The sequence below is a fragment of the Coloeus monedula genome (assembly GCF_965178545.1).
Source record: "Coloeus monedula genome assembly, chromosome: 14".
NCBI classification, from domain to species: domain Eukaryota; kingdom Metazoa; phylum Chordata; class Aves; order Passeriformes; family Corvidae; genus Coloeus; species Coloeus monedula.
In genome coordinates, this window is record NC_138794.1 from 14,151,556 (window position 1) to 14,172,177 (window position 20,622).

Below are 20,622 nucleotides of genomic sequence, written 5' to 3' on the forward strand. Positions count from 1 at the left end.
TGGAGTTTCCTTTACTCCTCCAGCCTTGTAAAAGAAATAGCAGGAAAGAATGGAATTAAAATACATCACAATCTCCCAGGAACTGAGGAGCCTGTTAAATCACAGTAAAAACTAAATAAATAAAGAGACTACCACAGCAAAGCATCAATTTTCCATAAGTTGTGTGAACATCCATAACCACTGACAGCATATTAACACTGTGTTTTGCTTTGCTTGTTTTAATCATGTGAATTCTATGACTTGAGAATTTAACTCCTAATAACAGAGCCTAAACCCTATTAGCATGTTCAAATAAGCATTTGCAGGGAGGCTGTTAAAGATATGTCAACAATATGAGCTCAGCTTTTTTCGTAATGGAAAACACACATAGCTGAAGACCATGTTTTATGTGTCTTTAAAGAGAGCTGGTTCAAATGAAAATAAATAGAAAGCACTAGTAGAGATACTCACAGGGATGATCTGTCCACACACTCCAATGGGTTCATGTCTTGTAAATGTAAAATAATCTCCATCTGAAACAGATGAGCATGGTTACTCTCAAGTGCAGTTTGACTTGGCAGAACAAAAAAAAAAAATTGAAATAAAGGGGAGAAAAAACCTCTAAGGATCAGCCTTTGATGGCAGTAAAAGAAATAAAGAAGTCATGGAAGTGGTTTTTTGTGAGCCAGCATGGGAAACCTAGGTTCAGGAGCAACCTAATTGTTCTTTCTGTAGAACAAAGGAATCAGACTTCCCATCAGAAAGTAACCTGCTTTGTTCCTTGGGAAAGAGCTGTACTGCACAAAAAATTGCAGTAGCATGGAAGCCTCAGCTGATTTAAGGGTGAGAGAAGTGAAGAAAAAGTCACAAAGGCAATTTCCTGAAATGCATGAGTGGAACACAGCAATATAAAGGTGTATCTACAACCCGCTGTGGGCTTATAGAGTAATATTCAGTGGACTCATCTGCCATTGAGGACACAGGCAGTGTGAAGTGATGGAATGATGTACCACAACCTGTAGATGTGGAATGAAGAGGGAAAGTTTGTGACTTGTGTCACTGAGCATCATTTACTTCTGTGGTCTGGGTGCACATGCTGAGGTTACACATGCAGGTTTCTTCCCAGTTTACAAAGAGCCAGAAAGGGACCTGGTGTGTGGGGACCAGCTAAAGGATCTGTTAAGGTACTGTCTAACCAGTAGCTTTGTTAGCGTGTTTGGCCTGCATCTGTGCAAAATAGATTTACTGCACCTTTGTACCTCAATGAATTTAGGTCAGATTGTTTTCAGTGAGGCTACAGCTGAGGGAAAGGCTATGCTAAAGGCATGAGCTGAATGTGCCCCTTGGCCTGTAGTGCTTGGTCATCTAGAAAAACTCAAATCTCTTAACTTGGGAAAATAATTTCAGCTAAGTATGTGAGAATGATGAGAAGGTTACCTAGGCTTAATGGCAGGAGATGATTTACCAGGATAAGAAAAGGTCAGACAGCGGAAGGGAGTAAGAGGAGGAGGAGAGATTACAGGGCTTTTGCTCCCATTGTTCTGTCTGACACAGGGTATGTGCTTTCCCTCCCAGGCTGGGCTGGGAAGTGGCAGCCCCGGCCTCTCCCCCGTTCAGTCCAAAGCTGCAGCTACCCTTGTGCGATATTGGGGAAGGGCCTAACTTCACAATAGAGAGTGTGTTTTGGGAACCTGCTGCAATGTCCTCTAAGATATATCTGGTAACAATAAACAGGTTAATCCTTAAAATTTCTTGGATTTAAGAGAAGACTTCAACTTGAATTTGATTAGGAATAACTTATTTTCAGGTCTGCTTATTTCTATCCATCTACTTTACAGGATTTGCTTAGTAGAAACCTGAGCTAGAGTAGATAATATGTCAGCTGGGGGCCAGATACAGAATAATTATGAGAAAGGTAACAATAGTTTGCAACCAAGCCAAGGGTCAGAGCAGAGAAAATAAAGGAGGAAGGGAAAGAGAGAAAAAAGATTCACATCAGGAAAAGTCAGAAGAAAATAGTTTATCAGTTTGTTTGCACTGCATTGACAAAACATCGTTGCAACGTTTTGATCTCCAGGTGTTTAAGAACTCCCCAGTGGAGATGAGAATATTTGTGTCACAGACTGGGATGATCAGTTTGGTTTTCCAGGTTATCTTTCACAGATTATAGCAGTGGTTCACAGACCATAGGAAGATTCATCAGATCAGACAGGAGCGAAGTAGAAATCAAAATACAGAGAAGTACATACAAGCAAAACTAAGTGCTCAAGAGAAACACAGAGGAGTCGGCTAAAAATACCAGCTTGTACTTGGTAGTACTGTGAGAGGTGTGTTCTCAGCCAGAAGGATGGTGGCAACATAACAGTAACACAGTTACATTAGCACTGTCTGACTTTAGATCGTCACTGCATAATCACTGCCACATGTCTGCGTGCTTCATCACACAGTTATAGATAACCTGAACCTCTTGCCAAGGCAGACAAATGGTGGTTAATTCTGCCCAGTGTAGGCAGAACGTTTTTTCCGCAGAGCGGTGCCTCCCATGCAGAGCTGCTCTCCCTGCTGTCTCCCACTAGACTCTAGACAGCTGCCCCTTTTGACACCTACTTCCAAAGTTCATCATCCACAGACTTTCTGTCAAGATGGGATTTTTGAGGTTGCTTTCTAACAATATCTTTGGGAACATATGTGACTTGAAGTTATTCAGAAGCCTTGGATGTCTCTGGACGGGCCAAAGATGGATCTAAGAGCCACCTTGTCCATAATGTAGAACAAGCTGTTACCATGGCAAAATAGCTCAACAATTAAGTGAGCTTAATTCTGTTATTCTAAACAGTGAGCATAGAAACTCCCTTGTGCTTAGAAATTATACAGGACACTCTTAAAATGTTTGAGAGTTTTAAGTCATGCTAATGACACTTATTCTAAGATGCTGTGGCTGATGATTGTTACTCTTATCCTTTACTAGCTGGCTTACAGAAGAACACTGCCTGAGAGGCATCTGACACTGATCTCACATCCAATCTAAAATTTTGTCTTAAAGGGATATTTTTAATATACTCAGCTGAAGTAAACTGTCATTCTGAGTCCTCACTGATATTAATATAGAGCAAGATCAATTTGCAGCTGCTTAGCACCTGGCCCAAAGACTTTCATTTTTTAATCAGAAAGCAAGTCCCATTTATCCAGGGATCTCACTTTGGGACAGCAATATCTTCCACAGATGTGTTTGCTCAGATTTCCATCAGGAGTCTCCATCCTGGATATTTTATTTGCGTAACAACCATAATAGAGTTCTATGCCTCATATAGCAGGACACAGCAAACAAGGGGGTGAGGAGAGCTGAGTTGGTTCTTTAAAATATGTAATACCATATATTGCTTTAAAGATACATCTCTGCTTGCATTCAGTTTATTAGTTTAACAGTTTCTGGTCTAGCTTCATTCTGTTTTAATTTAAATCATCAAGGCTTTACACATGGGAGCAAGCAAAGGGCAGTCTGAAGGTTTTGTAGCTCTGGGACCAAAAGGAATGTGACTGTAAAATGTACTGTTCTACTTGTCTATTAATTGCCTATTTTTATTTTAGTTATAAAAGAAAACTTCAAAAACAACAACAACAACAAAAGATTGGGAGGTTTCAGATTTATTAGCATATTGAATAGAAAGAGAAGATTTAATAGGGGGGTTTTTTTGGTTTTGTTGTTTGTTTACCTTTGGTGAGCTGATGGTAAGTGAACGTAAAGAGCACCATTGTTTAACACCAGCTTTGCCCTAAAATAGCCTCATGAGAATGACAAATTTATGGTGTGAAAGTAGAGGAATAAAGAGAAGTGTTAAACGAAGAACTAGTTGATACCCTGAAGATATGTGAATGGACTTACGATTCTACAGTACTGAAAACTGTGTTAGCACAAAGTTTGCATTGAGGAAGGCATACTGAAAATGTGCCTTCCTTTTGCCCAGCATAGCCCACCTCACTGAAAAAAAATCAGGTTTTATCCCATAAGGTACTTGAAACCAAGAATAAACAGAGAATATTTATTCTCCTTAATCTGGTAATGCCTTTTGGTGGCTGACCTAATTTCTGTGTACCTGTGGGGCTAAAGAGTGAGAAGGAGGCATTCACTGACCAGAGAGAAAGAGATTAGGGAACAGGAAATTTGCTGAATACACGAATTTATGGTGCGGTCTGCACTTCTGTATGATTAAACATGAAGTACAAGCAGCAAAACTGGGATTTATCAATCTCAGCCTAAATGACTGTGGAAAACTTTGAGTCCTTGCAGGAATGTCTACACCTGAAATATTAGTATTGTCATTTCTTTGGTGAAAATAAGATCGTGAAGATAAACACCAGTCAGTGCACCCTGCAATTTTAATAAGATGAAACACAAAGAGGAGTAACACTGTAATAAGATGTTTCCCTTCTGAAAATTTTGGAGGCACATTTTCAATTTATCTGCTTGCCTCACTTGGATAGTTTTGTGCTTTGCTGTAGAGAGGCGAGTGCACTGCAGATAGTGTGCCACACAGTGAAACACGAGGGAAATAACTGGGCTATAGCAAAGGGCATTTACCTCTGAGTGTGCCCTCCTGGCCTTATTGGGTAAAGAGGAATAAACATGCATGTGCAAGGGACATGTGCACCATGAAGCCAAAAAGAATCCACATAATGAATGTTCGTTTTCCTTAATGTTTTTCCAGAGATTTATTTTATGCAGGTGAAAGATTCGTACATTTATCTTAATGACTGCACCTACATAAAGTCATTTTCTGCTATTTTGCCATGTTGTGTAATCCTAGCATTTGGTACATCTAGTCCAGACTGTAAATGAATATATTCGCATCAGAAAATGCAGCCTATATTTGTTAAACAGCTGGGAGGGAGGGGCAGGAGGAAGAGACTTGTTAAATAAAAATAATGGTAAGGATTTTTTTGTATCTCTTTAGTAAAAGAGTAAGAACATAATAATTTCCATAATTTCCATGCATGAAGGTTTATCTCATATATATAATATCAAATTCATCCCACTGAATAATCTGAAGAAGCATCTATAGCAAAATATATCTCATATGTGTGTAGTTCTCTACAGTAACATTAAGAGCACTCTCAAAGTATAAATTAAGTTAGATCCAGTGTCAGTCGCAAGTAAAATTATTTGCATAAGCAATGAGAAGATATATAGAAACAAGATCTATACATAATGGTACTGTTTCTTAAACAGGCACCCAACACTATTTTCATGAGTTCCAAGGTGTTTTTCAGGCTTATATGTTGTGCATTTTTATACATGTATCAGTATTTAAGTGTAGGTATTGAGCTATCTCCTTCTCAGATGGACACATGAAACCAAGCCCTCCTCACTTGTGCATATGGGGCAGAACAAGAGCAGGGCCCCCAGTGCTGAATTTCAAACATCTGCTTCAGCAACACAATACACACTGTAAGAGCAACCCAGACTTCTCCTCTGCTTTCCATGAAGCTGTAAGCTACTAAGCCTTAGTCTGGCCATGAAAGGTTTAGGTGCATAGCTGTGCTTTAATTCCCCTTACCTACAGGAATGGTCATTCCGTGGATTTTGTCTGCCCAACCGGCATAATACCTCAGGGTTTTTATGACTCCCTGGAGATCTACATAGAAAGCTTGGAGGAATGGTTTGCCACTGTTCAGTGATTCCATAGTCTGCAGGACAAGAAAAAGTTAAGAGATGTAAGTATAGTAACATTTTTGAACTATCATACTTAAGTATTCACCATTTTAACAGCTCTTGAATTGTGACAAAGATTTTAATGAAGACCAATCAGTTGCACCTTGGTGTAGTTTTAACCCAGAAGGTTCAGAACAATTATCCGGTCCCCTTTATAACTTCTTTTCGCAAATGTGAACAAAAAGTATTTTCCTTAAAAAAAAACCAAACTGGTTTCTCCTGGAGTATTCTGGAATGGCTGTGATTTTAAGAACATATGTGTGTGTTTGTGTGTGTTTGTCTGTCTGTCTTGTGGGTTTGTGTGTGTAGCCACATGCATGTACATGTGCCTTTGTGTACTTTGAACCTAATAGCCACTGTGTTTGGTCCAGATCTATAAATGCTGAATTGCTTTAATCAGGAGCCAAGATAAAAATGCCTGTCAAACTGGGTTCTGTTATGTTAATGATAACAGTTGAGAAGGGGCTCCTTGTAACCCTGTATTAATGATCTGAATCCATAAAGAGAAGAATGGACACATCCCTCTTTATATAATTGATGTGAATATAAAAATTTCTCTATATGGTTGCCAAGACTCCTGCTGAGGTCTGAGATATCTATACTGTACAGCCAGTTTATTTATTGCCATTAAATAAACAAACTTTCCTCTAGGGAAGCTCATAAATTAACAAGCTAATGTCTTTACTTTTTAGTTAATATTCCTATTTTTAAAATTATCTTATAAGCTATCCTCTTAGGGGTTCCTAAGATCATTTAGCAAAAAAAATCCAATAAAATATCCTAAGATGTTGAGTAGCTTAACTCATTCTCAATAGCTGTCTAATAGAAATCATTAAGAATGGGCAAAGGATGCTTGCGTGTAACACACCAACCATCAAATGAGTTTCTATAGAAAAGAATGGAGGCCTAATTCTGCACTGACTTATATCCCCAAGAGCAATTAACATCACTGCCTGCAGTGCAACTCAGTAAAGAACTCGGCTCTAGAAATAAAAATTAAATGACAGGCAGAGTAAACTTGATTTGCTGTGCACTTCCTTCTCCCCATGGTGATTTTACAGTATCCGCTGGTGGTAAGATGATTTAAGTGTTGACAAAGCTGGAATTAAGATGTTCACAGGCTTAGTTCAAAGCACTTGACATGCGGAAAACAACATTAACAATGCCACCATTGCGATGGCTTCATCCAAGAGTGAAACGGTGCCACACTCGGAATTTGTGTCACCAGCTGAGTGTCCCTAAGCATCTCACCTGCCCTTCCCTTCCCATCTGCACAAACCATTCCAACCTGCCATTTCTTATTCTAGAAGAGTTGCAGGTGTGCATGCCAGGCACACACATGAGTGCACACCCCTGCTTTTGTGTGATGTCCAATTTAAAGCTGATCTGAGCCCATTGGAAGGCTCTTGTTGATTTTTATGGGTTTTGCATCACGTCGTAAGTGGACAGACCCATTTCAGCCAGGAAGCCATTTCACATACAATTCGTATCAACCCATTCATGAGCTAATTGGCTCTCAGAATGTAAAACCTGACAACTGATTTAACTGTTGATTTTTATGCGCTACTTACAGCAAGAATTGCCCTGTCCCTTTCGACCAAGTCTGCTAACTTATCCAAAAGATGGCCTCTTTCCGATGCATCCATTCTCCTCCAAACGGAACCAAGGGAAAAAGCCAGCCGAGCTGCCCTCACTGCTTTGTCCGTATCAACCTGTGAAAAGGAAGAAACAAATTGAAGACACAGGTAAATAACACAACCAGGTTTATGGAATGGGCTGTTATACAAACTTAGTCACGTGATGGGTTTTGAAACAATGATTAATAAAAGAACTGTCCAACAGTGCTGTTCTGGACTAGTTGCTTTGATCTATTTATACATTTCTATTACCTGTTATACATTTAATTTATACATTAAACATATAGCCATTCATAGGATACATTACCTTGTCAGCCTCTTGAATCTCACAGATCTGTTCTCCTGTTGCTGGATTATATACTGGGAATATCCTTCCACTTTCAGAATTCTGCCACTCATTATTGATGAAAATCTAGAAAAGGAAGAAAAGTCATCAGGTCTCCTGCATGAACAAACAGTAATGTATGTAACAACAAACTCCTGAAAAAAGCTGCAGATTCTAATACAAAAGGACTGAAAATTATTTTTTCATGTGAAAATCACAGTTTTCAGGAGTTCAGGCTGAGGTCAGCCCAAGATGTCTTTCTGTATTCTATAGTAGTGTCATTATAGAAGCAACATAAAAGTCTAAACATTGGTTGATGTTCAGATTTGGTTCAAAAACTGTAACAAACTAAAATAAGAAATACCTGTATCAGAGAAAAAGCCTCGAAACTGCTGGAGACAAGACAAGGATTTGGAATAATCATTCAGTTCAGTAAGTAAACATTTAGTCACTGATACATCCCAGTCAAGGCTGAATAATCTCAAACATCACAGTTCTTCAATACACAGTTAATTATGGCTACAGTGATGGCTTGCAGCACAAAACTAACTTGCTTATCTGCTAGGAACAATGGAAATTGTTAAATTCTCTCAGTGCTGATATCATTTTAATTGTCAGGGGCAAAACAAATTTAAATGGTAATGGTGCTGACAAGAGCTGTCTTGAGAAAGGTAATGACAAATGAGTTTATTTAAAGTAGATTTTTACTGGTAGCTGCATACATGTCAGTTATTTTCTGCTGAATGACTTTCAAGAATAGGATGTAATTATTTATTAGCAAATATTAAAGAAGTCACTACATGAAAATGACTTGAGCGAGAAGTTTTCCAGGTACTCAGACTCTTCCTGTCTTTTAAATCTTTCTAAGAATGAAAGTTTTCAAAAATTCCAGGCACCATTTGGGTTCCTGGGAGTCCAGATATCAATGTACTTTCATTGGATTCCATGAAATACAACTTTAAAGGTGTAAGAGGATGTCCTGGCCTCGTTGAAATACACAGGAACTTTACCCCTGACTTCACTGAAGGCAGGAGTTCATGCATAGAGAGAAGGAATGTTCACCACCTGGGGGTTTTTTTGCATACAGGGCTTTGTTTATGGAGACAGGGACCCTTTGAAAGCTTGAGGAGTCTCAGTTCCAGTCAGAGATACACAGGTGAGAGAAACTGGCCCATCTTTATACACACGAAGGAAAAAATACATCTGTAGAGTTTTCAGTTACCAGACATGAGCTTGCTCAACCTATTCTCCAAGCCAAATGGAAGTCCTGTAGCTGTGTTCCTCTCAGCAGGGCTTATTAGCTCAGGCTCGGTGCCACTGTAACTGCAGTGACACAGCTCCTGCTTCAGAGCTCACTTGTGCCCAGCTCACTGCAGCTGTGTGTGGGAGGAACCTGTGCCTGCCTGGAAAATGCCCTGGTGGTAGAATAACTGTACATGGAAACCAACAATTACATGTGCTTTTGCTATTACGGATGCATTTCTGTTGTGTTTCCTCATCTTCCCTATGCCTCAAACTTCAGCCTCTTTGCTGTGTGCCCCTCCATCCATTCCAGATTCTGTCCTTTGTTTAACTCCCCCTTGCCCCTTTTGTTTAGGTTTTCAGAGGTTGCTGAACCCAGGACCTACCACACCACTACCATTGCTTTCTTTGCATGCTCTAATTTATCCTGAACCTGTTTGTGTCCTTGGACTGTGAGCTCCTCAGACCGTGCTGGTGCCTTCCTGATCAGTGATTACACTGTTTGGCAAACCCAGGTACTGGTCCCTGTTAGGACACTCTGAAGCTAACCCAAAATGAGAGAGTGAAAGAATCACCAGTATGATCTCTAGTGACTAATACCATAAGCCAAAATCCTCTGGTGTATCATTGTCACTTTCAGACTGTAAGTGAAGCAAAGAACTCTGAGGTCTGTGGCCTGTGTGGAAGAAGGAATTTATTTGGTGCTTTCCACTGAGTTTTCTCAGAGTTAACTCTGCACCCAGCGTGTGTGTGTTGAGGGTGCTGAGGAGGGAGGGGAAGGGAGAAAAACTTCCAGCTTCAGGAGCAGATGGCCAGAGAAGATGTAAGCATGTTTGTTTAAGGTGACAGGATGTACGTAAACACATGGGCTTCTTGTGTGAGCTGCATTGAAAGAATAAAGCAGTTTGGTTGAGTACAAGAACCTGAGAAATCGTGGCAGCCACAATTCAATACACTTCCCTTAGAGAAGTGGTCTGTTCTTTTTAAAATAGATTAAAAAATGTTAACTCCATTCTGCTGGGATTAACACGTATCATCAGGTTTGCTAGTACACAGGACATATATTTGTTCTTGAAATGCATTTCACAATGGGAATGAGAAATAGAGCCTTGGAATTACAAAAGAGTGCTGCAATTCAAGCTGACTGGAAGGAAAAGCTGTATGATTTTATTGAATGCTCCATTTATCCCACAGATTTAGAAAAAGAAAAGTAATAGTAAATATTTCAGATAGGACATGGAAAGGATCTATTTGGCATAAAGTTAGAGCTGAAAGCAAGAGAAATTGCTACTGTTAATGGTTAATGTTAGTTTCTTCCTGTTCCACTTTCTATAAACAAGGTATTGCCTATACAAGCTCATTACTGTAAACTGAGCACATTTAAATTGGCAGTAAATTCAGAGTATTTACTCTAGTGCACAAATAAAGTACCTAGTCCCATGTTTTGGAACAGTTTCAAGTCTTGAAATCCAGCAGCTGGCGGCTTTACTAGCAAAGCCTTACACTTAAATAATTCACTTTTGAAAGTTTTAGGTGTTCTGTGTCAGGTAGTACCATTCAGCAGATATTCCTACCACTGAGACGCAGATTCTTTTGCAATAAATTTGCATTCACAGGGGCTTTTATAACTCTTCCAGCACTACTGACTCCAATGGCTGTTGATTAAACGTATATATCCTGTACATTTAATCTGACTTTCATTATGGCCACTTCGTAAAAATGCCATGAAATGGAGAAGTGATGACACATTGCAAGAACAAGGAATCCCTGCAAAGCCTCAAATTGGGTTTTTTTCTCCCTTATTTATAGTGACCATGGTAAAGGCTAACTCTAAATCAGGGAGAATATTTGACAGCAAATGTTCCTATCTATGGATTATATATAACCCATCCTAAACACCAGATAAAAAAGGGGTAACCCTAGAAAAAGAAGGGCTTGCTTCCATGTAAATCATGCTACAAATTGGACAACACCCAGTGAGTTCATTGTTCAACCTCAATTGTGAAGGCTATTCACATTTACTATTCCCCTGGAATCAATGTTAATTAAGGCTGACTGGGGCTATAAATCAGCCTTTGGTTTTTACAACTTAATTCAGCATTAAGCATATATATGTAAATAAAAGGTAACTGATTAACCACTTGAGTTTTCCAGGAGTTACTGAGGTAATTTATTTTTGTTTGAGTCCTGGTGTTACCTTTGTGATATGCAGCAGGGAGAAGAAAAAGTCTATAGTGTGTCATGCATTTGCTATGTGGTATTGTGGTAGTTAAATAATCTGGTCTGTTGGGTGCTATCAATAGCATTGTGCCAAAAGGCAAAGGGAAGAAGGGAGCACTTGAAAAATCTTGGAATACACAAACATTTTGTTTGCCATTTACTCTCAGCAGAGCCAGTAATGGCAGTCACGTCAGAGCAAGAAGATAAAAGGCAAACTTTGCTGCTGTACTGAGGTGTCCTTGTCAGTGCAGCGGTTTAGCCAAGAACAAACCCAAAGGCAAAGCACACAATGCTTGCTGTAAGTGAAGAGTCTGGCTGCAGCTGGTGTGCAGTGGGCTAAGGAGGAAACCAAGTAAGTTTGTTCCCCAGTGACGCCAAAGGGGCCAGCAGAGCAGGGCAGAAGGAGAGCTGGGGGTGCTGGGGAGCTGGGAGTGCAGGTGCTGGGGTACGTGAAGTTGGGGGGAATGGGAGGGGCCGTTCCAAACAGTGCAATGTGACAGGCCTGGGGGGAGTTCCTAGTTGCCCCTGTGAACATGATGCCCCTGGGAGTGGCATCATTCTCATGAGATCTCATCACATAGGTCTCTGGCCAATTTCTTTTCCTTTCCAAAGGAAAGATGGAAAGGGCATGGATTTTCCTGAAAATAACAGCCCTCCTGGTACTGACAATAACCTCTTGTTCACATACACGTGATCTCATAGATCTTTTGCTAGAACTTTGCAAAATAATGGTCCCACCATGTTTTCACTAGGTTCAAATCCTGCCTGTGGTTAATTACATATATCCTCTGTTGACAGAGTTCCACAGCGCTGATCAAGAAAGCAATCTGACTCATCCTACAGGTCAAGTGACTGTTCAGAGCCTTGAAGATACCACATCATACCAACAAGTATACAAAGGAAAAGTAAACTCCAAAGTTACAATGTAAAAATTCCAAGTTACTTTGAGACTGCTGACATGTAGTTGGAAGAAAATCATACATGGCATTTTGCACAAGACCTGCATTTCACAAGCATTACACACTGAGTTCAATAGCATTTTGGATGCTCATCAGTTTTGAAATCAAGCCGAGTAAATGTTTTTAGCATGACACAAAGCAAATTTAGCTTTGCAAATAAAACAACTACAATCTCTTGTTTCAGTAGCCATCTGTCCCAGCTGGCTTAGTAATAATTAGCAACTTAATGTTCATTTCAAACCATGCAGGTAATTGGAGTGATAAGTATTCAAAGAAGAAGGGATGTGTACAATGCCAGGCTGGACATTCTAATCTTCAGTGCAGTAGTAGCAAAATTTAGACCAGGGAGAAAATGTGTTTTGTGTTTTTGTTACTATGTACCACCAAGGAAGTACTAAACAACTATCTTTATGAGTGTGTGTATAAATATAATTAATTAAGATACAGCACAGAACTAATACCTCTTTTGCAGCTCGTAGTTGAAGGAATTTTGGTTTCATGGCACTACAAATTCTCTCTGCTGTTAAGCCAGGGGCTAGCCCTGGATTTGGGAAATGGAACTGATTTTTACATTCACTGGGGATTCCTGCATGCTCACTGCCTCTTTTTTTATATTGTCTTTCCTTAAAACATATAGGAAAAAAAAAGTAATTTGGGCTCTCTTAATTCATAAGAGTAATCAACACAGGTGGCAACAATGTAACTTTTCATTTCCTTCTTGAAAATGTTCTCAAATGATGTGTGAGTGAAATGATGATCTACATTCTTAATTTGATATTGCTTAGTGATGATGTCATCAGACATTTCCTTCAGGCTCCCCAGCTGTTTCACTAAGAACTTCAGGCAGTGGACAGACAGTGGCCTAGCATTCAGCTCTTTGGAGGTGGAATTATTTTCCCATGGATTTAATAAACAAGGTTTTTGTGCTGTTGCAGCTCCAGAAATGTTTTTTGGTACAGGAAGAGGATTTTAACATCCAAATAATAATGGCTTCCCACAGGAGATTTGGTTCTGGATGAATGGAGGAAGGAATGGGAATTTCCTAACTCAATTGATTTAGTAGCTGGTTATAGTTCATTCCATCAAAGATGTTTTTTTCATATGTGGCTTTTTCCTTAGAGAGCTTTTGACACTAAATCTGCAGGGATGGGGGAGGGGGCATCAGATGCCAAAGTACTTTATAAGAGAATCACAGCTGCTTGGCCCTCAGCATCTTCTCAGAGCTGGAGGCATTATGAAATGCATAATGGCACTTCTTTTTCAAGGGGGGATGGACAACAATTTTAGAGGCATGCAAAAAATCCAGCAGCAGCATTTCCCTTGGTAAATACTGCATAACATCCCAGATACCAGGCACCTGTGCCTCAGTCTGGTCAGGAAATTTCATATCCTTTCCCATCTCAGAAACTTCATTTCCTCTCCTTGGGAAACATTGCAAGAGTCCTAATGATTAGTACGATTGTAAGGGAATGAACTAGGTGGGATTGCCAATCAGAGGTGCAGCTTGTTTATTTTCACAAGCCTTGTTTTCCTTCACTTTTATGGCTGTCTTGATACAGCAGATCTCTCACATTCTAGAGTGTGTTGTGAGGCACTCCTGGGAGTGACTAGAAGCCAACAGCTGGCTATGGAATCAGTGAAAACCTGGTTTAGAAGAAGGCACTCGGGAAAGCAAAAGCCAATGCCAGCAGTCCGATGGCTGAATGACCAGTGATAGATCAGCAGTGCCATTTTATTTTATTTTTAAGGTGATTGTTCAGGTGACCAGCAAGAGTCACTGCTTCTTGCTGGCAGTTCACAAGAGGTGAGTAATAGGGTTCAAGGCCAACCTCCCCAAGCGCTGTCAGTGCAGAATCCTGCTTCTGAGCCATGAATGGGCAGTGCCAGTGGTTGCAGTGCTTTCAGTGGATACCCCTGCACAAGCCAAGGCAGCCTGGCTGGACCAGCACCCAAGCACAGGTGGTTCTCATGTTGTTAATGACCCCAGAGCAAAATCATCCTCAGAAATTGCCCAGATTTGGGTTCTTTAGTGAGATGCCTTTCAGCTGTGGAGGAACTGTAATTGTATGAGAGTAACAGTGAACTGTACAGGAACAACTTTGCACCAAATTTAATTCTGGCAAGCAAGCTCCTGTGGGCATAGCTGGTTTTCAGCTACAAGAGGTCCAGAGTACAACAAAAGGAAAATCCAGCTGGTTTCAGTGGGAGCTGAATCAGGCCCCAGCTGAGGAAAAGGAATCAGTGGCAACAGCCTCCAGAGGGATGTTTGTACCAGGAAACAAAGCTGTTTCACTGGAAACTTGACACATGCTCTAGAGTCTGTAAGATCTGAAAAGCCAAACAAAACCAGAATATGTTGATTTTTCTTTTTCCTCTTTGGCTGCTGGGTTGTCCTCCTCTCTCCTTACTCACACCCCCCACACCGTTTAAAAAAAAAAATTGGAAAGAAAAAAGAGCTCTGTTTTAAAGCTCTGTGTGTTGTGGGGTGCTTGTTCTTTTTTAAAATCTCATTTGTACCTCAGAGCCTGAAGGATAATGTCATGGCTTTTGGATGTGGTGTACCATAAATGGGGCTTTCCTTCATAAACTCGAGCTTGAAATTTCACTCAAGAGCCCAAACTTGTGAGTGTACTGAGAGGGTTGGAGAATTTTAAACCTTTACAAACATACTACAACATACAGAGGATCAAAAAAGTGGGATCGGAAATAAAATGCCCAAGAAGTGAGTGGGGCTGCTCTGGTTTTGCTGTCAGTGCAGCAGTGTGGCCAGCTCTGGTACAATTATGCTTGTGCAAGCCCAGTCCTGTGCCAAGGGCAGGTGTCTGATGAGCAGACTAGGGTACCTTCTCTGGTAAATCCCAAATAGCAAGGCCTGAGTCAACTCTACCAAAATCAAAGCCAGAACTTCATACAAGTGGACTTTGGATCAAAAGCCAGGTATTTAAAAGAGGTGAATACATCAAGGTTCAGCGACATGTCAGCCTGTGTAAATGAAGTCAGGCTTCAGTGTGGCTGACATGACCTGGAGGAGGATTCCCATGATTGAGCCCTAATGGTGGCAGGAGCTCGGTCCCTTTTCAGTCCCAGAGGGGTGGGAGAAGAGGGCAAAGCAGGACCTGTCTGCAGGGGCTGCTGCCCTGTTCTGCTCACCTGGATGTTTTGTTCAGGTGCTTAAAGGCAGATAGGGCAAGTCCCCCACTGAGCCAGCTCACAGATAGAATAGGTTTAGGGAATGGTATCCTAGGAAAGGGGTGTGATAGGAGGAGAAACCAGAGGAATCCAGGGTCTCTGAGCAGCAAATGGAATCGGAGGAAGGGCTTGAAGCCTCCCATCAGTCTGCTGTGAAAGTGGAATGTAACATGATTTTTTCTCCCCTATGTCCCACATCTCTCACACCAAATGTTTGACCTGCCTGTCTTCCTGTCTTAATTAGTCTTCTGTCTTTCTGGGAGTTGGGACTGTTCTTCTGCAAATGGCAGCACATCAGACAGGGGAAACCTGTCATGTTTGTTTTCTAAGCTGTAGGGGGCACACATTTGAAAAAACTCCCAGCTTATCTAAACATTTTTGTTTGTATGATTTTGAATTAGGAAGTGTGAGTAATTAGTTAAGAAGATTAAATAAGTCTTAACAACATGCAGTAGCGTGCTTACTTTCCTCCTCCCCCCAAGTATTTCCTGCACAAAACCCTGGCTGCCAAACTGTGATGATACCCTTTCCTATTTTAGTTTCTCACTGTGCCACATGCTGATACAGCATCCGTTATTTCAATTCAGTCTCATTAAAGGGATTATTTTGCGCCTGGTTGTTCAAGAAAATTAATCTAAAGAGAAGAAACTTCAGATTATATTGTCTGTTGAACTATGCCCACCACAAACATTTTACTCCTTTTGGCTGCCTTATTAAACCTGTGGGAAGAAACTTTGCTTGCAGCACATAAAAGGCTTTCCTCAAAGTAATTTTTACTTTTTTCAGTTAATGAAGAATTTATCTGCTGTTAGTAGAACAATACAGGAGCAATAACATAGGTAATATTTCATGTATTCCTAAGAAACTAAGCTCCAAAGCTTTACTTATCCTTTCATCAGCGGGACTGTTTAATTGCTGGAGAAGAACATTCATTCTCTAACTGCATCAGAAAACATTGCTTGTGAAACCAGGATGACTAAAAAATTAAGTATTCTCTCCATTTTCACTAGTAACAAAGACAAGCCATCAGTGGATGAGTTGGGTAAGGATGGCAGTGGTTTTTAAGGAGTATGATCCTTGATGTCACTTATTGCACCTTAAAAAATGAAATAATGAAAGATTTTTAAAAATCCACTGCATCAAGAGTGGAGAGGAGGGAGTATTTGTTTACAGAATCAATTATTGGGCTGTCACTGGGCTTTAATGAAGTTGTGGCTATTAAGAACTTGATCCTGGAAACCCTTCCACAAGCACTCATTTGAAATGGTGGGAATGAGGAGGGGTTTGTACAAACAAGACTCATATTACTCTGTGTAGTTCTGCTGTTTTTTGCATTGTTTGTGTATTGCAAGTCCTGTGTGCTCCTTATGTGTGACAGAAAACAGTGTGAGCTTTTTATCTGTACATAGGAAACATGCTCTGCCACTTGGAAGGACTTAATCTCCCTTGTAGGTAACTGCCATTTTAAATGTTCATCACCAAGAGCAAGTTCTTACTTAGAAATTAGCTGTGCTGCATAAATAAATATTCCTCCTAGGATTTCAGACATTATAGTCAACATAGAAAAATACAATGAGCAAATTTATTTTGACTTAAAAGCTCTGCCTGAGAAAATTACCTTATAACTACACATGAGAAATTGCTGGAATGTCAGCTTCATTTGCAGTGGCCCCTTATGGCCTGATCACCCTCCCTGGCACGATAAATCACTGGCAAGATCCTTACCTTAACACGTTTGATCTCAGCTCAGCAAGACTTGGTTTTGATGTGAAGAACTCCAGATCTGTTAGGTCAGAGACAAATAGCAGAGCCACTGACCTGCAAAGTGCTAAGTCTATATTAGACCCAAGTGAGCAGCCTTAAGCTCCTGAAAAGTTTGCCTTCGCTTCTACTTTGCATCCTGAAGCTTTTCAAATATTACTGTTAGCATGGTTTGTTAAATGATTCCAGAGACATTTCCTTTTGTGCCATTCTGCATGTACAGAATCCACAAAAAGCATGTGGTGTGAGAAGCTTTGTCTTGGATAAACTGTTAGAATTATCTGCACTTTAAAGAGACATGAAATAAAACTCATTATTTGTCAGTTTCTTTACTTAATTTACACAAATGGCTTGCACTGGCCTTTTTCTTACTAGACCATGGCTAATGATTTCATAAATAATGATATTCACCAGTATACCCATTAAGATGATGCAAAGTGCCTGTCTGTCTCTACATACAGAAATTCAAACTACTCCTAAAAAAGAAAATAGCTTACGACATTTGCATTCAAAATCTGAACTTTCACAAAGAACAGTTTTGTGGCCACTCAGTTTTGCAGCCTTGGCTTGAAAGTATTCCTTATTGTCCTGGTTAAACAGTCACTTATCTCTACGATAGTAAGCAGGAGTGTTAGTCTACCAGAAAATTGGATGTTCTTAATGGGCTTTGGGGGAGAATAGCTTTGCATCATCAGCATTAAGTTAAATCACATTAAGTACCCACTTACAACATAGGGATTACCACTTATGACATCTTTGGTGAAAGCCTTTAAAACAAATTGTTGTGTTTGTTAGAAGAAGCTGTGAGATAACAATTCCCAGAAGTCTGATTTATAAATTCTTTTTTGCTCTTCAAGAAGATGCAAAGGAACCCAACATTTCTCATTCAATGCTGCAATGAAATCTCTCAAGCTGGAAATTATTTTCAATAAAAAGTCATGGAAAAATACTGATTTATTTAGAATATTCTTCTGGAGAGAAGAAACTGTTAGACTCCCTTTCGTCTGAGTTCAGCTCTGATTTATCCTCCAGTTCTTTCTGTTGATTAAGTCATTGCCTTTACATATACAAAATTGGAATAGGCCATTCTGCTTTTTATTATTCATAAGGTTGATAGGGGAGAACTGGGTTTAAACTGTCAAAGTATCCTGCTGTGCTTGCATACCTGACAGATTTACACCTCAAAGTACACTGTGATGTTAAGGCTAAAATTGGATGTGGAGTGTTCCTGCAAGAGCTGATTACAGTCTCAGTCAAATAGAACACTTGAGGATATACCAAAATTATGCCAATGATTGATAGAATTTAACATTTATATATATATGACCGGCAAGCTATTCTGTATAGAGATGAAGCCCTGCATGAAAAATGAGCTCTTCTATTTACCTTTAAATAGAAACAGACTAGTAACTTTGAGTATGTAAATGAAAAACATGACCCTAAACTTTTGCCAAACATGCAGTATTAAAAACATGGACTAGGGCAAACCCAAAACCTGGTTATACTGAGCTTTCCTTAAATGAGCAAGGTGTGCTGTAAGTCTTGTCAATAAAGAGCCTTCCTTAAAAAACTTGAATATTCATACATACAGTCCCAAGATCCCCTTCTCCCCATTTCCTTTAAAATTCATGTTTCTTTTCCCCTTTCTAACCAAACTCCATTTTTCTCTGCTGGAGTGCCTTGTAATGATGCCAGAATATGTTTCCCTGCTGTTTACATGACAGGATTTATGCCTGTAGTGAACACAATGACACATGATTGCTAAATGGCTAAAATCACTATCAAGACTTTAATCTGAGAAATTTTTCACCCAGACATTGCAAGTACTATTGGTATGTAAAGGTATGGAGGCCAGTATTAATTACAGCAAACGTGTCACCCCCTTCTGCAAGGAGCACACCAGTGACAGCTGTTTGTGAAGGTTCATGGCAATGCAACCTTTGGCAGGTACCTGGTATAAGGTATGTTGCCAATCCAATCCAGTGAGTAATAACTAAATTCCCATGGGACCCGGCTGAAGTCAAATGTTGCTATTGCTGGTTCGCTGCTTTTAGTCTCCCCAAAGACCATTTAGGCAAACAGCTGGAGGAGCTGACTACAAAGGTTCCCAGTCATAGGAACCACTCTGGGAAAGCAGGTAAAGGCTTCTAACCAGGAAATAAATTATCAAAGGATTTGTCCTGTTGCTTCCTCAAGGAAAGAAATGAACTGAGACAGAGAGCAAGAGCATGAACACATTTGTGTTTTATGCAGAATCCAAACATTAAAAGCAATTGTCTTGGCTGCAGGGAGGAAGAGCTGTGCTGCACCAGTCAGTGAGCATGTTCTGCACTGGGCTTCTGCTTGGCATCTAAATAGAAGGGTCTTCCTTCTCCCTCGATGCTGGAGTGCCTTACTAAAACAAAACCTTTGAGATGTGAATAGAAACAATCCCAGAACTAGAGTTCCAGTACTGTCACCACTTTGCACTTATGGAGTATTCCTCCTCCTAAAGAGAAGTATGGAAGGGAGCAACATCACCAGCTCCAGCTTCATCTGAACTCATTATGCAGATCTTGCAGTAAGGAGGGCACTGCCTCCCTTACAATGCTCAGAGGAACAACAACAGAGAGAACTTCTCATAAAGTGACACAGAAAGAGAGCAAAGAGCACAAAGAAAGGGGTCTTTTCATCTATACCATGTGTGCATGTATAGGTGAGCACACAGAGAAGCATGCAATTAATAACATACAGAAATGCAGACATGCATCCACAGGTAAACATTGGCTCTGAAATTCATCTGTATTGCCATTTCCCAGAATACCATGTACAAAAATAGAGGCTTGATCTCCTTGTAGTCTGGCTGGTTTAGCAAGAGATCCTGCCTCTGACACTGACCTACTGTCTGAGTTAGTCATGGTTACACTCCCACAAATTTAAACTCCCCCATCTGTGAAGGAACCTTGTCACAGTTTTACAGTGAGGCTGAATCAATTAATGCCTTCTGAAGGATGTGATGGAGCAGAATATTAACACTTGCAGTTGAGTGACGCCAGCTAAAAACATCTTTAGTAATGTAACAAATGGATTTAAAAATCACTATCAAAGGGTTGGACCACCAAGACTCCTAGGCCCTCATCAGCATAGCTATAGCACATTTAGTGTTAGTCTTATATCACAATTTCAAATGGATTGTGAAAAAGCAGAGCTTGATTCACACCTTTCAGGAAAACAGCATCCAGTAAACATCACAAAAGAGAAGAGGCCGTTAAGTAGCTGTGGTAAAGAAAGTGTGATAAGGACAAAAAGAGGAAGACTAACAAAACATCAAGCACTGATGGAAAAGGGGGTAAAGGCTTAGCAATATGTCCTGAAAAACAACTGTGCTTGTTTCTCAAGGTCCATGCAGGCCATTCCATACAGGACTGCTGCAACAGCATGTCACAACTGAAGCAACTGGAAAAAATAAAGTAAGTCCCTTGATTTGGAAGGAAGGTGGTAATTTCTTACTAGTTTTGAACAACTCAAGAATAAAACTATTTCTGTTACAGCTGAAAAGAAACATAAGCAAATGTAAAATGCATATGTTATGGTAAGCTTTGAAAATATCCAGTGGAATCG

General features: G+C 40.1%; 1 protein-coding gene across 2 annotated transcripts in view; it reads right to left on the minus strand.

Moving 5' to 3' along the window:
* The window catches only part of ALDH1A2 (aldehyde dehydrogenase 1 family member A2), a gene marked incomplete at its 5' end in the record, with an annotated part of 51,367 nt that overhangs the window by 20,664 nt on the left and 10,081 nt on the right, over positions 1-20,622 (minus strand). For both annotated transcript variants that reach the window (XM_082290835.1, XM_082290836.1), the window contains 4 exons: positions 451-512; positions 5,535-5,664; positions 7,261-7,401; positions 7,634-7,738. In XM_082290835.1, the coding sequence (XP_082146961.1) occupies positions 451-512; positions 5,535-5,664; positions 7,261-7,401; positions 7,634-7,738 (438 nt within the window). The remainder of the gene's footprint in view (positions 1-450; positions 513-5,534; positions 5,665-7,260; positions 7,402-7,633; positions 7,739-20,622) is intronic.